This window comes from Sinocyclocheilus rhinocerous, unplaced genomic scaffold (assembly GCF_001515625.1).
Source record: "Sinocyclocheilus rhinocerous isolate Xijiao unplaced genomic scaffold, SAMN03320098_v1.1 scaffold1406, whole genome shotgun sequence".
Taxonomy (NCBI): Eukaryota; Metazoa; Chordata; class Actinopteri; order Cypriniformes; family Cyprinidae; genus Sinocyclocheilus; species Sinocyclocheilus rhinocerous.
In genome coordinates, this window is record NW_015647095.1 from 423,941 (window position 1) to 445,636 (window position 21,696).

General features: G+C 37.3%; 1 protein-coding gene across 6 annotated transcripts in view; it reads left to right on the forward strand.

Annotated features, from left to right (window-relative positions):
- The window catches only part of LOC107708820 (calmodulin-binding transcription activator 1-like), a 390,706-nt gene that overhangs the window by 11,763 nt on the left and 357,247 nt on the right, over positions 1 to 21,696 (forward strand). For all 6 annotated transcript variants that reach the window (XM_016513145.1, XM_016513146.1, XM_016513141.1 and 3 more), the window contains one exon: positions 16,128 to 16,231. In XM_016513145.1, coding sequence (XP_016368631.1) covers positions 16,128 to 16,231 — 104 coding nt within the window. The remainder of the gene's footprint in view (positions 1 to 16,127; positions 16,232 to 21,696) is intronic.

Genomic DNA, 21,696 nt, shown 5'->3' on the forward strand with positions numbered 1-21,696 from the left:
TCTTTGATTTGTTTGCTAAAAAGAAGAAACCATGAAATTTTCAAATCGCGGTATACCCTGAAACCGGTAACCGGCCCATGCCTATCTGGAGCCCTGGTATGCATTAATTAGCATGTACAATTAAATATACAATATGACTGGTACTGATATCAGTCAACCCTAAAAAGTAATGCTAACATTGTTCAGTGGTATGTTGTTAAATTAGACACTTGTTTTATTATAAAATTAAATGAAACCAAATAGATTCCAGAAACACAGAATACAGAAAAATGTAAATGTAATTTGGGTAAAAATAAAAGAGATTTCATAGGACTCTACTCACTCTCATGTCATTTGAGCCACTTTACACCTGTCATTAGCATCCATTAACATCTGCTTGCTCAGTGTACTTCATTAAAATGAGTTTTTATGATATTTTATGACATTTGTAAAACAAGTTTAGTTAATCGATTTGGGATTAATCTTTTTTCCTAGCATTAACATAGCTACTTAGCATAGCTTGCTAAAACTAGGCCGGGGATTTCCATCTCCCAGCATGCTTTGCAAGGAACTGAATAGTGGTTTAATTGAAGGTGTGTTTTGTGGGGTTCCACTTTGGTGAAGAGTGGAGCCTATGCTTAGGTTGTAGGGATGTAACGATTAACTGCGAGCCGGTTGAAAATCGATTCAAATATGTGACGATTCAAATCGGTTGAGATGCTAAACAAATCGCGATTCATTTAGGGGTAGGAGTTTATATGAATGTATGTCTGAGGGGAACTTACTGTCTTTAGAAAAGTTTAGATGGTATTTTTTCTTTTCATCTTGCCTCTGTATAATGCATATTAAAGTTCGTAAGTGAGTGAATCGTTACATCCCTATGCTTTATGCTACTAAAAATCAGTTTTTGTGCAAGAACCAATAGAGTCTTTTCTTGCTTTAATTACTTTAGTTTTTTGTCTTTATACTGACACCGTGTCAAATAAGGTAAATAAAAGTTTTTATTTAACATGCTAATATGTGCTAATGCTTGCTAGCTGCAGAAGGTTTGGTTGAGTTAGTTTGATGTGTTTGATTTTGTTGTATTTACACTGGTTTCTGCTAGACGGTGTTTTTGAATTTATTCAGTTTTTGAGTTTATAATTTCATTTAATATTTAGAAAACCCATTTTCAAAGTGTGGAACCACTGTTCACAATTGAATTAAGTTGTTTTTTTTGTGTGGAAGAAAGTCGGTCAAACAGGTTTGGAACAACACGAGGGTGTATAAATGATGATAGCATTTACATTTTTTTGGTGAATTACTTTTGTAACAAAATCAAAAGAAAGCTTTGTGAACACATGGAGATTAGACAGAGGTCTCTATTCTTGAACGACAGAAGCTATTCTGATTTTTCTGAAAGCAGGACCATCTTTTTTTCTCAGGGAGTTAAATTTAGATGACAGCCCAATCTCTGGACAGCACAAGCTTGCCTGAGAAGTCTGTGGCCCCACCAGGCCTTAGTTTAAATTGAGTTCATCAGTTGAGCTGTGATAGCAGGATCAGAGGTTCTGTGCAACGGCAGACTTCTAACAAATAGCCCAATGGCTACGGCTCTTCAATAAGAGCGGCCAGAAATTCAATGACGGAGAAAAAGATTGGGTTTTACCAGATCATTCCAAAAAAAGGGAAGCCCAGTCTTCTCATCACATTGGTTGCGCTATTGCCGTATATTTTATGTCTGCTATATAAAAGCTGTGGAATATTTAATCATAATAGCAATCTGATTATTATTTCAAGTCAATTCTCTTGCTCATTGGTCACAAGAACCTTATTAGATCACTATTGAATGGATCAATAAAGCAGTTGAGAGTGGCTTTGCAAATAGTGTCTGTTCTAATGTTTAGTGATTTTATGGGTGGACTACAGGGGGAAATGCTATAGTCTCTTATGTTTTCATTACATTCAGGGTGACACTGCCAATTGCCTACAGCGTGTTACGGGGGGATACATATTGAAGCAAATGTCAATAATGTATTTGTGAATTTTGACACAACTAGACCCGAGCTCTGAAAAAGTGACCGCATAATCGTAATCGCCTTTGAAAGTGCCTGAATTGATGTAATGTGCTATTGATATTTTAAACCGTGATTGATGATAACTTTTAGATTGAAGCTTAAATAAACTGTCCATTGGATCTTGCTGAGGGAAGCAACAATTAAAAGCAAGCGTCACTCACTGCAGAAGTACACAGAGAGAGAGAGAGAGAGCAGAGACTTTTGCGTTGTGGATGATATTGATTTTAGATTTGTTTTTTTCAGACCTCTCAAGTTTCATGACCCGCACTTGTCTCCAGGGTGAGACTAGCTCAAGCTGGCGTGACTGATATTGTTAAAGCTCCTAAACCGTCTCCTTCAGGAGTGGCATCTCAGATAATCTCAGGATGAGTCACCTTCTCCACATAGAAATATATGCCCACTTTTATACGACATACTTGCACTTCTATATGACACACAAGTACCCAAATACTTCAGTAATTGGACATAACAGCAATGGCTCAACATTTCACACCAGCTGAAATGCAGAAATATGTCTCAAAAATGGACCTTATTTGTATTTTTGTGTTGGTTATTGCCACTTTTAGCCATTTCATCATATAGCAGATTGCATCATTACTCTTTAAAGTGACTTTCAGTTCATGATAGTAATACTGTATTTGGAAGTGGTTAGAGGGTGTTCCTCCTTTCCTAAATGCTGGGATCTTTCTTTTTTTTAAAATATGTATTTCAGAGTAGATGTGGGCAATATGACCAAAATCTTATCAGGATATGAGTAACTTATCAGTCAAACTAAATATATCACAATATAGTTATTTTTTCTTGAAATAAAGTTGTTACGATGTCAAAAGTTAAAGATCATTGAAATGTTATCATTCTTGATACCAATTTTGATATCACAGCAAAAATTACTGGCCTAATTAATGCAAGTAAAATTTTCTTAAGCTTTTTTTAGGAATAAATAGTAACAAAATAAGAACAAAGAATCTAATTATGAGCAATAGGACAAAAAAAAGAACAACTGAACTAAGATACTGTAACACTACTGCTTGATGCAGAAGATAGAGAGCTCACAACGAAACGGATAAACTTGAAATTATTTTAATGATAAGCCACAGGCAGAGGCAGGTAACATCCAAACAGCACAAAACACAAGCAATACCCGACAAAGACCCGAACAGAGTGGGGAACTTAAGTAGGGTGGCTAACGAGGGACAGGCAGGTGAGGATGATTAACTAATAAAGACACAATAAGGGCAAAACTAGGTCAGACAGGGAAGACTGAGACAGTAATGCCGAGTTCACACTGCACGATTTTAGCCCGATTTTTCACTCGCCGACAGGTTTTGCGAAATCGCCGACATATGCCCGAAATCGGAGGCAAATCGGTGCTCGTTCACGCGAGTGACAATCACGCAGTGTGAATTATCAAACACGCGATCTGGGGGAATCACCGACGCGTCGCCGAGGCCCGCGAAATATTTGGCATGCTAAATATCTGGAGCTGTCGGCGATTCACAATCACGCTGTGTGAAATGAGTTCTGACTGAAAAGCACATCGGCGATGACCTACAGCCAATGAGAGACCAAGATACAGGACAGAGGGAAGTTCGGGGAGGAGTTATATGAAACGTAGTTTGCGGACCAGTGTTGGCAAATCCGCGATTGCAGCCAGTTGTCAGCAGGTTGAAGCGACCCCAATAACGTGATATTTAGGCCCTGGAATGTGAATTGTACCAGGAGAACCCCGCCAAAAAAATTTGTATTTTACCCCCCAACGCGATTTTTACTGGGGGACCCCCTCGAAAGCAATTGGGCTATTTTCAGGCTAGTTTTGAGTAGTAATTGGGCGGGTTTTGTAGCGAAAACCTGGCAACCCTGCACCAGACAGAGCTGTCGGCGATTCTTCCTATTGTGAAGTCATGCAGTGTGTAACCTCCTGTCATCGTTCCATCGTGCAATGTGAACACAGCAGCGACTGAATGCTACCCCAGATAGTCACGCAGTGTGAAAACAACGGCGATCCGACGAGTTTGAAAATCGTGCAGTGTGAACTCGGCATAAATGACACAGACTGTGACAGTTACAAATAAAACAAATCATGCTTAAAGTTTTCCAGGTAGATCTATCTATTGTAAATAAAATTAAAAAATGCTACAGAAATTGAATAAAGTAATCAAATAAAAAAAAAAACACTGAATGAAATATACATCGATTCTCATCAATTCAGTTAGAAGCAGTGAATGATTTGTTCTCTTTCTTTTGCTGTTTGATTGACATTAAGGATATAGGCAGCAGCAGGTATATTTTCTCCCAACTGTACACTTAAGACATAACTGACTGTGTTTACATTAGTGACGTCACGATACCAAAAATCTAGTAGTCGGTACCGATACCACTAAAAGTACACGATACTCAATACCAACTCGATACCACGGGAAAAATAACAATGATACTTAAACATTAACTCCTTTATTTAAAATTACAAAAATTAGTGGCACTTGGCCTTCAAATAATACACACACACATACACACTCACATGCATGCACACACACCTGTACTCTGAATGCAAGCATTAGTTTAAATTCACTGACATACTGGAAGGCCGAAAATATTTTTTAAAACCAATAACATAAACAACAATTATTTAAACCAGTAATATTAGCCAATAAAGGTAATAAGTAGGGGTGTAACGATTCACTCGTTTTCTTGATGCATCGATTACAAACCCTGACGATGCAATGCATCGATCTTGAAACATGGTCAGATGCATGAAAGTATAGCATTCGTTGCTATAGCAAACAAACTTCGGGCGCGTTTTCTTTCAGGATCATCATTCGCCGATGGAGAGGAAAAGTTAAATACTATAGCATTTTATTTCATGAAAATGAGATACAGAAGTTTTCGCACCGAAAGAGAAGTGATCTCACGCTCAAAGAACTTAAGAAGTACAGGAAATGCCTAATATGGACAAAGGCATCTATCGTTGCAGCTAATCTGAATAAAAATCAGAATGAACTGATGTAACATTAAGACAATAAACACAATAAATAAATTAAATTTATGAATGATGCAGTGCTAATTGACATATTTATTACAGTACAGAAACTATAAAGTATATTTTCTACCTTATTCTGTGCAGAAAATTGAAATAATTGTTTGTAGTATATAAAACAATCATAAAATTGCCATTAGGAAAAAAATATAGATTACAAATGATTGATTATTGTCCAGCAGTGTATTTGATTTCTTATAGCAAATTCAAAGTAAGAGATAAGAAAAGAATTCCTTGTGAAAAGTAATAATTAAAATACATACATACATAAAATTATTGTATTTGACAGTTCTGTCACTTCTGAAATGATGGCTACGCCCCTGGTGTGACAAAATGTTAGCCTATACATAATACTTTTAAAGCTCTTTTTTAAAATCTTGGCTTACATAAATTTCTACATGTGCCATAGCATCATTAAACTAGCATCTAACAATGGATAAAAATGTTTTATTTTTCTGTAACCTATGGTTCTGTAACCATAAAGGCTGTTATGTAATTTGCCCCCTGACTAAGCATTTAAAGAATTTAGGGGAAGCATTTAAATAATCCTGTGAATGCACTTAAAGAATGCAGAATCGAATCGTTAATCGAATCGAATCAAATTTAATTGTGAATCGTATCGAATTGAATCGTTCTGAATTTGCATAAATCGTTCTTGAATCGAATCGGAAACCTATGAATCGTGAATCGAATCGATTCGCTGTCTACCCAAAGATTCACAGCCCTAGTAATAAGGATAATCCGCGGATGGATACACAACGAATGAACAGGCTGCAAGCTGTCAGACAGTTACTGTATGTGTGCGTGATCATGCGCAGCGCTCGTGCTTTCAAAGCTGCGCGCTCTCATTTAAATCTTACACAATCATATTCATATATTGTCAGCATCTTCCACGTTTAGTTCTTCTGTGTGCTTGTAGGCGACATTTTTTCTTTATCCTAGGGCCGACGGAAACACTTCCAAGTGTATGTTCTGCCTGCCCCGGTCAGTTCCGGAAGAATTGCAGGGTTGCTAGTCACTACCTTCGGTGCCATCAGTACTTATGCTACTGAAGAAAAACAAGTACCGGCAGGATTTTAAAATGTTTATACCGACTTGGTACCGTACTGTTTAGAAAAATGGTTCTAAACAGTACCAGAAAAGGGTTCTTCAGCTTGTAACAATAGCAGAACCCTTTTTAGTGCTAAAAAGAACCTTTTTAATATGATGCCTTTAAGTCCATCATTTTGATGTGAGTAAGTAGCGATTTTTCTCTGCAGATGATGAGGTTGTGGGATGTAATACATCTGAAATACACAATTGAGTTTAGAGTTACAATTATGTTTATGAAGGCCAAAAGCAAAAATTTACAGTATGTGAGATGCACACACTTATATGTGACCAAAAAAAATAAAAAAAGAAGAGATATAAGAACATGTTTGTTTGGAAGCCAGTTACATTTTTAAAGTTAAATTTGTATTTAAATTAAAGAATGAAATAATTTACCCGTTGAGAGTGTGTTGACAGTCTGTCTGAGCTCCAATTTACCCGTTGAGAGTGTGTTGACAGTCTGTGTAGTTGAATCACTGAACTCCAGAAAATCAGTAATGAGGTGCTTTGACAGTTACAGATTTGAAAAACAAAAGGGCAGGAATAAAGAACCCTAAACTCTAACACAAAGAACCATTTCAGCATGAAAGGGATCTTCAGAATGCTACACTCTTAAAAATAAAGGTGCTTCACGATGCCGTAGAACAGTGGTTGCCAACCCGTCGATCGCGATCGACTGGTAGATCTTTATCACTGTGCCAGTAGATCCCGAAAATAACATTAAAATAAGTACAAAAATGCATTACATTTCTGGGGTTATATTAATGTATCACTGAAGGGAACTGTCTTGAGAAAAGTTTCGATGGCAATGGCATTTTCTTCTCCTACTAGAGGTTGGTCCTAGCAGTGCGGCTGAGGAGAGGGTGTAAGTGTTGTGTCTACGCAAAGTGGCTATATGTTTTCCTAGAATGACAGAAGTTATGTCAGTGTAGTGTAGAGTATGTAACATCTGAAGAACCTTTCTGTTTCACAAAAGGTTCTTTGTGGCGAAAGAAGGTTCTTCAGATTATAAAAAGGTAAGAAAGAGATGGTTCTTTAAAGAGCCTTTGACTGAATGGTTCTTCTATGGCATCGCTTGAAGAACCTTTTGAAGCACCTTTATTTTTAAGAGTGTATGGTTCTAAATAAAACCATTACTGCATGTAAAGAACCTTTAAAAAACCATCTTTTTTTAGAGTGTAGTATCGGTTCTCGTGACATCCCTAGTTTACATAAATACTTGCCAATATGGTCATTTTGAGACATTTTGTGTATTTGACATTTAAAGCTCAATAAACAATGAAGAACGATGAAGTACTCACTTTTTTTTTGACTGCCAGCTTTATTTGCATGCACTTTGGGTGTACAGTAACGGGCTCTTAGAGGGTCCTGAATTGAGCTCTTTTTAGCAGCTTCTTGCACTTGAATGGTTCAAAATCACTTGAACTGGCAAGGCTTAAAAATGCATGCAAATGATAATTTTGTAACATCTTGTGAGCATAACTGTGTCAGAGATGAAAATCCAAAATCTCAACTGATAAATTTCTGTCAGTTTATTTATCTACCAGTATATCACCCAAACCTATTTTAGAGACTTTTTTTTTTTTTTACTTGGCTGTTGTTTGAAGACTTCACAGATATCTGATACATACATGGAAATTATAATGAACATGGACCCCCAAAGTATTTAGTCGATTCATCAGTTGAGCACTTGAGTAGACAAATTCACTAACATAACACGCAAGGTGTCAGTATTTTGCAGCTGACATGAAGTGGACAGACTTGTGGAGAAGGTCTATTTCAGAAGGAGAAGTCCTCCCTGAAATAATGAACAGCCCCGTTTGAAGAGATCACCACAGGCATCTGTAAAAGCAAAAAGCAGCAACATGTCTTTTGGGAAATTCTGTGTTTGCAGTTAGTAAGTGTTGGACTGGGGCCCATCCCACTTAAAACCCCCCAACTCCCACAATCCAACAGTAAGAAGTTGTGAGTTGGAAACGAGCCGTGTCTGTAGGCACAGCTGTGTCAAGACCTGCTGTTGTGATATTTTTTCCATCCTACCTGCCCTTCTAATGAGAGAATTCCCTTCTGAGTGGGTGGCAAGTAGAAGCAGAAAAACCTTTTCTGTCCCTCCACTACTTCCTCATTTCTGTCTAACTCTCTCTCTGTTTGTGGGAGCTCTATCTACAGGCTATCTATTATACTCTCTTGGTCCTCTATCTATTCTGTGCTTTTTTCCCCTCGTGCACCTGACTGGAGAGTTGCTTTCTCCTGATCAGGGCTGCTGTAGTAATTGGCTGCCCCCTCAGCTCGGCTCAGCACATCTTCCAATATAACAGGCTACGGTTTCAGCCTGCCTTGCACTTTAGGATCTGACAACTAAATTGTTGTTCACGGGTAGGGAGACAGAATTATGTTAATGTCCACATTGTCACTGCTGTTTAGGCAGGAAAATAAAGGAAACAAGATGGCATTAGAGGCTGGAGTTACACAGCAGGATGTGCCATTTACGTCCATGGGATCAAATCAGGGAGAAGCATCGTTATGGCTGAGGCCCAGCAGACATAGTCGTGGCTGGAGCTGGGTTTTTAAACCAGACTACATCCTCTGACGCTGTCTTGTTGGTTTGCAAGACAGTCCATGCTAGGGTGATCCAGCTGCAGGGTAAATCTAGTCTAAGTGGAGGTTTGTCACTTTCTGTACCTTTTTTTGTTTGTTTGTTTTGTTTAACAGGTACATTGAATAATAAATATTAGCCATATAAAGTTAGCTAACTATTATGGAAAAATTGTATGATTGATAGTGAGGTCATACACCATAATTAAATGCAGTAATATCTGTTTTTAGCTGCCATTTATAAAATCCAGTTGAGTTCAGTCTTTACAAGTTCAAGTGCTTTGTCTGGTGAATCTATTTACACCTAAATCATTTCAGCACAGGCTGTTTTAAATATGAATTTTAGTGGTATAAATGTGAATATGGTTGTAATTTAAAAAGAAATAATTAGTTTCATTTTGCTGGAATGCTCCCATAATTTAATATGTTTAAGTATACTTTTTAATCCACAAATTAAAGCACTTTGTGTGTGTTTATTTTACAAATTAAGACATTTATCTGTTTATACAAGCAGAAAATGATATTGGATGAAGTTGGTTGCAGTCACCAATCTAGATTCAGCTTATCAATTAAGTCATGGATAATGTTATCTCTAAGATGTCTTGAATTTAATGTCTAAATTCATATATGCACACATAACGGCTAAGCTTACGTCAGCCTTCTGCTTCGCCAGTGTTTCTGCTCACAGTCATAACAGCCCCTTTACTCTGAATGTTTTTTGTCGTTTGTTCTCTGGCGCTCTCTACAACTTTCTTTTTATTTTTTATGACACCAGAGCTCATTCCCAGTCCCCGAGCCGCAGTAATGTCAGATAAGGGTGTGTGTTGACACTGATAGACTGCTCTTTATTAAAGCAGCCAGCGTTAGAACTTTAGTGAATTAGCATTCTGCTCTGTTCTCTGTCTGCTTTTAACTGCGGAGCAATGAACCCTCATTTCAGTGCCATTCATTTTATTTGGTGAAAAAGGAGCATAGCCCAAACATCCCAAGAGGTCTTTCAAGTTGTGCTCTGGGAGGAGTTAGAAGGGATTTTATTAGTATGAGGGGTTTTTAATTAACAACCAGTCATCAAATTGGAGCAGTGAATGTTTTTCACTCTCCTGGATGTGTGCTTGTATTCAGCACAAGTCAGTTTCATACCTGTCTTCAAGTCCCTAATAGCATTTTACACTGATAAACGTCTGCTTTTAATTCACAGCGAATACGGTGGACGGCTTATTTGAGCTGTTTTACCATTTAATTATCACCCCTCACACTGTTTTATAATCATAATGTTCCATTTCATTATTCTCAAAACAGATAGTAACTCACTGAACTAACTGTCTTATGTGGATACTCATATCAGTGTGCAATAATGGCGCTGGAACAGTTGAGCAGCCGCCAATAAGATGAATGAGAATGTTAAACTTTATGTAGGGTTTATAGACCTCCTTGCTCTGAAGTAAATGATGTCATCATTGGGCGTGTCAAAGGGAATGTGTTTGTTGGCTCTGATGGGTGGTAGGCCTTGGGTATGTGCTGAATGTGTGTGTGTATGTGTGTGTTTGTGTGGTCTGAAATGATTACAAAAGGGCAGGTATTAGAGTCTCTTGGCCAGTCTGAAAGGGCTCCGCCCACACTGTCTGATCTCTATCTGAGGTTGTCTGGAGATGACCAAGGCCTTTCACCACCCGCTCGTCTTTGTAATCTTTCATCAAAATGTAATAAGCATTCAAGTCTGGCTCTATTCTGCTTTGAAACGCCCACTTTTCACGACCCAAGCAATTCCTGATGGATAAAGTCAAGTGTCACCATACACTCTCAGAAAAAATGGTAGAAAAGCTATCATTGGGGCGGTACCCTTTAGAAGGTACTAATAGGCACCATTTGTGTACACTGTAGGTACTAATATGCCTTTTTAAAGTTCTAATATACCATTTGAAAGGGTACTGCCCCAGTGGCAGCTTTTGTAAAAAAAATTAAAATTCTGTATTTTGTTAGGCTTAAAAATGTTACATTGCATATAGGGGTGGGCGATATGGCAAAAATATCATATCACGATTTTTTTTTTTTGAAATACCACGATTCACGATTTTATCACGATTTTTTGTCATGTTGGTTATACTATTTTGTCTGAGCATTACAGCCAAACTAATTTCCCTATTATAAAGACAAAGCCTTTCAAGGCCTTAACAAAATATAAAAAAGAATGGCGGATATTTAGGCCAAAGTGGGCGAAGATAAAAATCTTGTCATTATTTTATCTTTGTTGTTAAAAAATAAGAACAAATATACACATTACAAATATGCATAATATACAAATAAAACAAACAAACAGTGTTTTATTTTCAGGTACGATAGGTGTCTTTAGCAGGAGCATTCAAGAAATTGAATGAACAAATATAAAAATAAAACACTACTGTATATTGATTGATTCCTCTTAAAGCAACTGTATTAAAGTTTTTCAGTCAAGAGTATTGAGTGATTTTTCTCTTTGTGTTTTCTTGTTTTATTAACATTAAAGGAATAGTTCACAAAAAAAAATCTCTCATCTGTCTGTCAATTCTGTCATAGTGTTTTATTTTTATACCATCATTTACTCACTCAAAAGGTGTTTTGAACCTGAATGAGTTTCTTTCTTCTGCTGAACATAAAAGTTATTTTGAAGAACGTGGAAAACCCAAACAGTTGCTGGTCCACAGCGACTTCCGTAGTATTTTTTCCTACTATTAAATTCAATGTGGACCAGCAACTGTTTGGTTTACCCATATTCTTCAAAATATCTTCTTTTGTGTTCAGCACAAGAAAGAAATTAATATAGGTTTGGGACAGCATGTGAGTGAGTAAATAATGACAGAAATCAAATTTTAGGATGAACTATCCCTTTAATGACAGTCGGCAGCATGTTTAGTACTGTCTAGGGATGCTCCGATCCGCCTTTTTCGCCTCCGATACCGATTCCGATACCTAGGGTTCGGTATTGGCCGATACCGATCCGATTCACAGCCTGACGTCGTGTTGCTTCAAGCGCATCATTCTGCACACCGAAAACGCACATTGTAAGCGCTTCGTGTTAAAAACTGCAAAGCACAAAGGGAAGAGAAATTGATGCGTAGTGTATTATATCTGTGCAACAGTTATTGAGCCTTTCTTTTAACAGTTTTAAATTTCAGTTACTGTGCACGTTAAAAACAATTTATAGACTTTTCTACGCCCGTGTTTTGTTCTCACAGACACCCGGTATCAAGTAACAAAACAACATTAAACTCCGGCAAGAAGATAAAGCCCTTTTTGCAAAATCATAGACATGTATTTACAAATCAAGTATAATGGGAACACAGAATGATCTTGGAGAGAGCTTTACCGAGCTGACTGCTGTAACCGAACGCGACCAGGGTTTAAAGGCTGAACGAATGACTGACAGCCACAGCGGAGAAAAGAGTTTGTGTGAACTTTAATGTAAGGACTTAAATATTCATATGTAGCTCACATTAAGCTATCGTATGGCTTCAGAAGTAACAGTATAATTCGCACAATCGGGGGAAAAAAAAATAAAAATTTCGGATTTGGATCGGCCCTCTCTGACCGATACCCGATCCGAGAAAAATGGCACTATCGGAGCCGATACCCGATATGAATATCGGATCGGCGCATCCCTAGTACTGTCCCTTTAAGACCTGCACACATCTAATATACAGGCACGCATCCGTTTTCTCTCAACTGTTTACTTTCATTTTAGACATAACCAACTGAGCCTATATGTAAACCTTGTGTGTTTTGACAGTATTAGCGCAAAGGATAACTTAGTCCAGAAATCAGGCACTGTTTGACAGGCATTTTTTGCGCTCAGAAAAAGCGCACGTCAGAACAGCACATGAATGATAATTTAACTGGCAAGGTTTTAAAACAAATATGCAAATAATGTACTTTTGTGACTGCGCATAAGTGCAGTGTCCTGTGAGTGTAACTCTACCGCTAACACTGAATGAATGTTGCGTTGTACAGTATATTGAGACAGAGGCGCCAGAACTGCAGCTGATAGAATGTGCGCTGTAGCACGATACTACGATATTTCTTCAAAAGCAGAGACTTGGAGACATTTTTATCGTCCACGATCAAAAATCGTCATATCGCACACCCCTAATTGCATACATAAAATGGGTAGTGAATGCCATTTCTTGTTGACTTTAAACTGTTCTTCATGAATAAATTCACATTTTTGTATTTTACAGAATAGCCATTTGCCAGTTTAAATGCCTACGGCTTTATTTTAAAATGATTGGGCCATTATGTTTTTGATTTTACCTTTGCTTTCACTTTTGACACTGGTTGCAATACAGATAAATCGTTTTTTTCTGTGTGTGGGAAGGTGGCTCGTTGTCATTCGTGAGCAGGTGCTCTATGCTAATGTTAATTGAGTGAGTCAAATGATTCCAGATACCAGTCTCAGCTCTCTACTGTAAAACTCATTTACCCTTGTACAATCTCTCCCATCAGTGTATGCCACATTCAGCACATACTCCAATCTCCAGAATTATCTCCATGCCCCAAACGAAAGAGCACAGAGAGTCACACTGTTGTTTCACGGCCTTATCAGGTAGCTGTAAACTCTTTGTTAGGACCTTGCTCCAGGCTGGGATTACTTCTCAGTGAGCTGTTTTTCTCCTCTCTCTCTGCCACCTTTTCTCATTCTTTAAAGATTTCACAGTCATCCTTTAAGTCCATATTCTCCAATATTGTCTTTTATAACTTTAGACATCCAAACATCTGAGCAAATTAAAAATAGAGGTGTAATAGAATGGACAGGCAGGGTGACTTTGCCTTTAAGAAGCACTGGGGACATGGGGGTTTGCCATTTGAAGTGTACATCTTTGATTTCTGGTCAGCTTGTTCTTGAGACACAGGTCTTTGTTTTATATTCACAAACAGAAGCCTGAGCTTTCGTGGGATTCTCAGACAAATTGAAAAGGGTTCAGGTAACAAGAAGCACACACTTGAGAATCACATTCCTTGAATAAAGTGTAAGACTTTGTTGAGCACTGTCACTGTAAGACATTTTCAAAGGTGGCATAGCTAGACAGGAAGGACAACTAAAAGTCAGTCCCTCTAAATTGAAGCACACTATTTTAAGAAATTCTTAAGAATGCTTACATTTATTGAAACAATAAAATAGAAATTAAGCAATCAGATTGTCATAAAATAATGGGTAAACTATTACATATACAAATTAGAATAACTAATTGCCACCAATTAACAATTATAAGATAATAAAATCATTTCTCAAAGCAATATTTTATGTCTCTATATTTATTTAATCGGCTAGTAGCTGTGTAATGAGTGGGAAATAGTCAGTCGGTCATTATCCATTCAGGATGATACAAGAGACCTCTACTTTGTGTCAGGGGCTTGATCAACCTGTCAGATTTTGCGTTGCGATAATGACTGCCTGACTGCATGTTATCCCTCACTCAGCTAAGGGATGACTCTCATATTTAACCTCTTCCCATCACACCACCGTACGATTATAATGAGAATTATGGCAAGTAAAGCAAATCTGTTCTGGCTTTGTAGACAATGATAAGTGATGTTTTTGAATGAAAATATTATTTTGGGTGCAGAAGACAAAAAGAAAGAATATTAGAGATCTGTAACATGATAATGTCATTTAAGGCCATATTTTTCGGTCCAAACAGATGACAAAATCCTATTCTGTGACATAAACAGATGTCTGCAATATCAGAGTTGATTGTCTGACAACTGGGAAACAATGAAAGATTCACAACTGGACCAGTTTAGCTGATGCCACTGTCATTTGAGAATATATCTTTCTCGCTGATGTGGAGAAAGAGGCCCTCATATGAGGGTTATTTAAATTTTGCATAATCGTCCGACAGTGTAACACAAACCGTCAGACCTGGAGATGCGTAATTGGCTGTAGCATATGTGTCTTGATTTGTCATCAGTGACGCGAGTGGCGACAGAACACATGGTGACGTGTAAGCACATTAGCTTAGAGACCGAGGAAATCGAACTGATTTGCAAGCATGCTCATAACCACATTTACATGATTTGGTATAGCATCTTATTCGCAAATGATAGACGATTGTTTGTCACAATTACAGCCTTAGGAAAATGGCGGGGGTGTTTTTGACAGTGACTCAGGCATATTATGTCATATTTTTGACTCCCTGTTAGGATGTTTGTTATGGATTAGACATCCCGTCATTGTGCTGGTGCTGAAATGTAGGTTGGGCTCATAAAGTAATGACTTAGACATGAACATAGAATTGAGTCCCTTTGAATATATTCCTGTTTTTTAAAATTAGCATTAGCATAACTTTAAGAAAATTAAAAATAGATGTCTTATGCACATTTATTTGCTTCACAGTAGACAGTTGTCCACATTGTAGTGGTCTATATATATACCACATTATGTAAAATTATTTTAGCCAAAAAGGCCATTTACAGATTCCTTTATTCAGGCTGGTCAAAGCTTTTTTCCACCTTTCATCCATTCATCCATTCATCCTTACTCCTGCAGGGGTTTTAGTGGAATGGAATGTGAATGTCATGTGGGTGTAGGTGACAGACGAATGTATAATCAGCAGTTGGTTGTAACAAGGTGATTATAATTGGACTCAATTTACAGTTGTAGACAATTTCATTGTAATTTAGAAATTCTGCCCTGAAAGTGAACTTTCATTTAACAATGAAAGTTAAATGGCAGTGATTTGACTGGCCTGCCAAGCCCTTAGGAATGAGAACGAGAGACAGACGGTAAGAATGGAAGAAAGCCTGATATATAGCCCTGCCTTAATTGCCCCTGAACAAATTGTATTCCCTTTTTCTTTTATCTTTAGCCAGCATTTGTGCTTTTTACTGTTCTTTCGAGCAGTCTGGATCAGGGTGGCTGTGTACTTTATTGGGTAGTTAAAGTCTTAATAAAGCTTAGCATCAGTTCCCCTTAAGCCCTTGAGAGTGGACTTCCACTACTGAAACACCAGAAGTCTTATGATTCTCATCACAATATGTCACTATTTCTTTTACCTTTTTTTTTCATAGCATGCTTGGCCAATTAGTTCACATTTTCATTCATCTAACATTTTTTACCTTCATTCTGCAAGTTGCTCATTAGTCGCTCTTTGCAGTCAGAATAATCGGCGGCCATTAATTAATGATCCTGGTTATGTGCTGTGTATGAAGAATGTAGAAGAACTGCAAAAGATAATCTATTATTAAATCATATATACTGGTTCTTGTATTCATACACTGAGCCCTATATATTAGCATGATTGCATCAATCCATCATGGGTATTGATTAATGACACAAATGTTTTACTGCCTCTTACCTTTATTCTTTAATGCAAGCTTGTTTTTTTTTGTTTGTTTTGCAGATGAACATGGACATTTGAAAATATACCTGCCCAAAAAGCTGCTTGAATGTCTACCAAAATGCTCCACGTTGCCAAAAGAGAGACACAGGTGGAACACCAATGAGGTAAGGTCACCTCTCGCCGCCATCTGCTGCTGTCTTTTTTTAACTCCTGCTGACTTTATAGAGATAAAACCTCGTTTATTTTAAGCAGTGAAACGGACACAATGTGTTAATAGAAACCTCTCTAGGGATTCTGTAGTCAGTTCAGATATTAACAGCAACTGTGTGATTGCCTTATTTTTGTGGCAGGAGGAAGTTGCCTATTTTCCGTGCTGTGCTTGCAAAGGACATAGATCGAGTGTTTTAGGAAACAGCAGGTTCATAAAGCTATCTGTATATACAAAGATTTCATTTTTACATTTATGCAAATATAAATTTGCAATAGTTTATGATCTGCTCGTAAAACATTTATGTTCTGGCGTTCAATATTTTAGCTCATATTCCGTTGCTTTTTTGGTGGTCTATTGCACAGCAGTTTGTAAGTTAAAACTCCAATGTATATCATTTTTGGCCATCTGTTCCAGCATCACTTTTATTCACAGATGTTTTAATTCCCTGGAAATATAGACAGGATGTGGTGATTTATTTATTTATTTATTTGTGTGATGAAAGGAATCCTGCCCATAGTCATTACATTACTAAATCAGAGAAGAATATGAATGCTCTGTTTTTTTTTCTTAGACTGACTCTTCATTTCAGTCTTCATTCATTTCTACTTATTGGTGACATTTGTAAAATTTAAAAATTTTCAATACTCCTTGAAAATACTCCTTGAAAATTTTCCCAGGGGTCAGAGCACTGTGTGATCTTATATTAACAATTCAAGGAAACGAAAATATTTTTGGATTAGAATAGTGCAAGCTATTTAGCTCGGCTCAGTTGTTTATTGACTTTCAGTAGATGCTGACATGCTATTTCAGACCCCTCAGTGCCACTGCATAGAAGCCTTGCTATCTAACAAAGCCATACACCTAATAATCTACATATGAAAATGTGTTTTAAGTACGTTTATCACAGCCTGAAGGCATTTCAGACACAATGCATCAAACAAATAAGAAAAGATAACAAGCCTCTTAGATTTCGGTATTGAAAATGAAAATGTGAAATGTTTTTATTTGTATGACTGTGGGAGGAAAAATCAGAGACTGTTTGCTCCAGCTGTCCTTGACCTATAGGCCAGCCATTTTAAATTAGTTCATTTCTTTTCAGTGCAGCTACTTTATCATTTAATGGAAATGAGACGGTGACTTGCTTGATTTTCACATTTTATTTGTTGTTCGTGTTCAGTCTGTTGTGCGGCGTGGCTCCCTCCGTGCAGAGGCTGCGGGGAGATTGAAACTAAACATTGTTTCACTGCCGTAAGCTAGAGGGATTTTAAATGACTGAGTTTCTCTAAGGAGATTCATAAACTCATAGCTCAGTGAAGGCGATGCAGTTTTATTACAATTGATCCCACTGAAACACGCATGGCTTTCACACATTAAGTGACAGGAGTCATCAGAGAGCAGGAGACAAAGGAAGCTTTTTGGGGGGTTTTCTTTCTTTCTTTTTTAAAACTCTCCCCCTCAAATTAATGACATCCTCTTGTGCAGGCTGGTAAAGAGAGGGATGAGGAGCGCTTTGGTGGGGTAGTGAGCCTGCCTGCCTCCCTCAGTAATATCAAAACGCCTGCCATAGCCACATACATAACTCACATGTCACCTTTACATCAATTTCAGCTCACTGAAAAATCACTGACGTGGCCCTCTTAAAGGGATATTTATGAATTGAATACACTGCTTTATCCTGCCACATATTCTTTATGGAGTGACAAGTGGCTTTTTTTGAAGGGAAAGAGGTGTGGATGTGAATGACAATGCTGAAATAGACATTGAAAGCACCAAGCCATTGAATGTTTGTGTCTTGTCAGATTTAGCTCTGAATGTTTTCCCTCTGCGGTTCTGGTAACCAGAGACTCGTTTCGTTTTGTTGAATAGTTTGTCTTTGAAGTGCAAATATGGCATTGTGGGACATTGTTGATTGTTTGGCTTTATTTCCATGTAACATGATGCAATATCCAGAGTAAAAATTGAGATTTCTGAACTATGTATGTGCACTTGTCATTCAAAGGCTGTCAGCTTACATCAGGCATTCTGTGTGTTTGTATATTTGTGGTCTGGTTTGAAATGATACAAGTGAACTAGAATATTGCTTCAGATCAGCGGCTGCCTTTCTAATTGAAGCTGATGGTTTAACACGTTTGACCTGCGATGTTGCGCTTGCAGTCAAAATTAATTAATGTGTTTTTTGAAATTGATTTAAAAATGTCAGCACTTATTGTGGAATGATGTCATCTTTGTCCTAGTATGTTACGAAAGAAAGAAAGAAAGAACTTCAGGAAGTTATTTCATGTTTGTTCCCCAATTCTTTAAGGAAACAAAATATTATGCAAGTTGGGTTCATTTGTGCAGAAGCCATTCATAATGAGCTATATCTTCACATATAGCCTATGAAGATATCAGACAGAAGTACATTTTTGCAGCAGTGCTCTTATTTGCCTCACTTGCACTTCTCTCATCACCATAATATAGCGCTTTGTCTTATTTTAATCCCATTACACATACTGAATAAAAGTAAATTCAGTTATAAAATAACAAACCTAGATTCTATATTCCTCAATCTGCAAGAAAATGCTTGGAAAATGCAAACTCTAAACTCAATACAAATCTGCAATAATGAAATAATATAATAACATTACCCACATATTATTGACTTAGTCTTATAACAAAGATTTCACCAAAGTAAATCATTGTAATGATGTTATGGTATTTCTTCAACTACAGGCACTTTTAAAAAATATATTTTATGGCCTAGTGGATTATTTTTTATTTTGTATGAAGGCTACTTTTGAAACTTTTTAAAAATGCCTTTACTTTTTGCTACTTCTAAATCCTTATGTACATATTTTAATAATTTATCCTTGTCCCAGACTTTCAGTTTATGAAAATCCATAATTATTACATTTTAAAGGTTAAATTGATCATCTAAATCTTCTCCTTGTATGATCTATGCATATAGACTTGACATAATAATAAGTAAGTGTGTAAAGTGTCTTTAAGAGTTCACAGGGTTAAAAATGGCCATAGTTGAAGAAAAGGCCATTGTGCTGGTGTTTTCATGTTGCGTGCATCAGAATGGTCTGCACCATTGGTTGGAGGGAAGACAACCTTCCCCAAAAAGCAAGGGCATTTGTGTGTCATGTGTGCCAGGCAGACACTGAGGCTAGAGTGAGTCACTGATGGCAGACTGAGAGGTATTAAGCAGTCTCATTGCTGCTGATTGTGTGACTCTTACTGAAAGTGACACCTCCTGTATTTCCTCTATATCCCTCCTGCTGCTCTTCCCTGTTTTTTTTTTCTCTAAATAATGTCTTCTTAACGATGAGGGTTCATTTGGAGTTTATGTGGGCAGGAAATATACAGGATCAACCTCAAATCAAACCAAATTTGACACCACATCATGTTATACGTTGCGTTTTTTCTGTTCTCTCACCAAGTCTGTTGTTGTTTGAGTTTCCCTCATGTTACATGCAGTTCTCCATGTTGAAGTGCAGTCAGATGACAGCAGAATTTCTAACGCAGTCCAGACAAATCAGGCTAGCTGGAGTGCAGCGGTCATGTGTGGGAGCCCATCTTTTCTTTACTGGATGTTCAGCGCTCTGGGCCATATTTAAATCTGTCATCTTTCCTTGTGTGCATTTATACAGAGAATGTGAGTTGGATTAAATTTCAAGCATTTGCTGGAAAGTTAGATAAACCAATCTGCTCAAAATGAGGTTGATGGCAAGAGGAGGAGGTAAGGATGTAGGTGGTTTAAAAGAGGTGATGTGCACAAAGGCACCGCTCGGCTTTTAAACTGTCAGAATGAGATTTGAAGAAAATATGGGCAAAGGATTGACAATTTATTTAACTGTAGCAGCCACAGCACTGCAATCTTTATAACAAAGAAAATAGGCTTAACAATAAAGGCACAACAGATAACAGAGTTTGAGGCAAACACGAAAACTAATTAGAAAGGGGATCTATGAGATCTGACAATGCCTTCCATGAACAGAAATGAAAAGAACAGGTTTATTCGAGAGATATGTGAAAAGTTAGTACCTGAAGAACTCCAGTGTTTCCCCTGCCATTATATTAGGGGGGCGGCCCGCCCCCCCAACGGCACCCCCCGCCCCCCCTGAAAGGTCAAGTTAATTTTAATTATATTTTCTCTATAGCGCCAGATCACAACAGAAGTCATTTAAAGTTACATTTTCTATAGAACAGGTATATACCTTGCTCTTTTATTAAGCAAACTAAATAGCCTTATGTTATTTATCTTATTTACACGACGGCATGTCATTTCGGTCTCTATGTTAAATTGTTTAAGTTTCATGATTTTAATTAATTCGACATGCTTTTTGATTAATAAAATGTAATTTAACCATTAAAAAGCAGTCCAGAAAAATAAAAAAAACGGAACCCCCCCCTTTTGTCACATTTGACCTTTCTGACATAAGCTGACATAAATTGCTCCACATAATGGCAATATTGTGTTATTTTTAATGTGAATGGTATACATTGGTTTTTGAGGCAACAATTCTATAGAAACCTCTTGCTCAAGTTCTTTTCATTTGGTTTTGTCTTCCTTTCGACACATGATTTCTAGTCTTTCAGGCTTATTTTTTAAAGGAAGCACACCATATATTGAGGATAGTAACCTGTGATTTCCAAACTCTAGTTTTCAGAATGATTTCCCTCACCATAGCTAAATTTAAGAGCACACACTCCATCCTGCTTGGTGTAGTCATTCACATGGTGAAATGTAGGAATGTAACGATTCATTCAACTCACAATTCGATTCGATTCACGATTTTGATTTCACGATTCGATTTTCTCACAATTTTTTTTTTACAAAATGAGATTGAAGACAAATTATACAGTAAATGAAAAGGTGTCCTTTTATTAGGCTAATGCTGTACATTTCTTTGTGAAATTGAAATATAACAAAACTAAATTGAAATTTCAAAACAAACCCCAAATCAAATAAGCAAGTTACACAAATAAAAGAAATCTCTTCATATAAACAAACTAAGGCTTTGTCTGTGCTCTTTCCATTTAAAATTAGAGGCAACCACTGCATTTTAATCATGATCCAAACAAAGATGCTGCATACATGCAACATGAGCAGTTTTTAATCTAAATTAAGGCTTGTGCACACCGGGACGATTATCGTACGCGATTATTGCAGACATTTAACGCCTCGTAACTAGGGATGTGCACGAAGACTAATTTGACTGTCGTTTTGTATCCGACTAGTCGACTAGTCTAAAAGCAAGAAACCCCCAAAAGATGGTAAGAAAAAAAACCCTCTGTGCATGCGTGTAGCATACCCTATATAATAGCCTATATTTGAAATACTTAATCTATGAATCACACTGTCAAATCCCTCAATGAATTCCGCTTGCCGCACACTTGCCTCGCGTTATCATCATTTCATTTTAGGCAGTC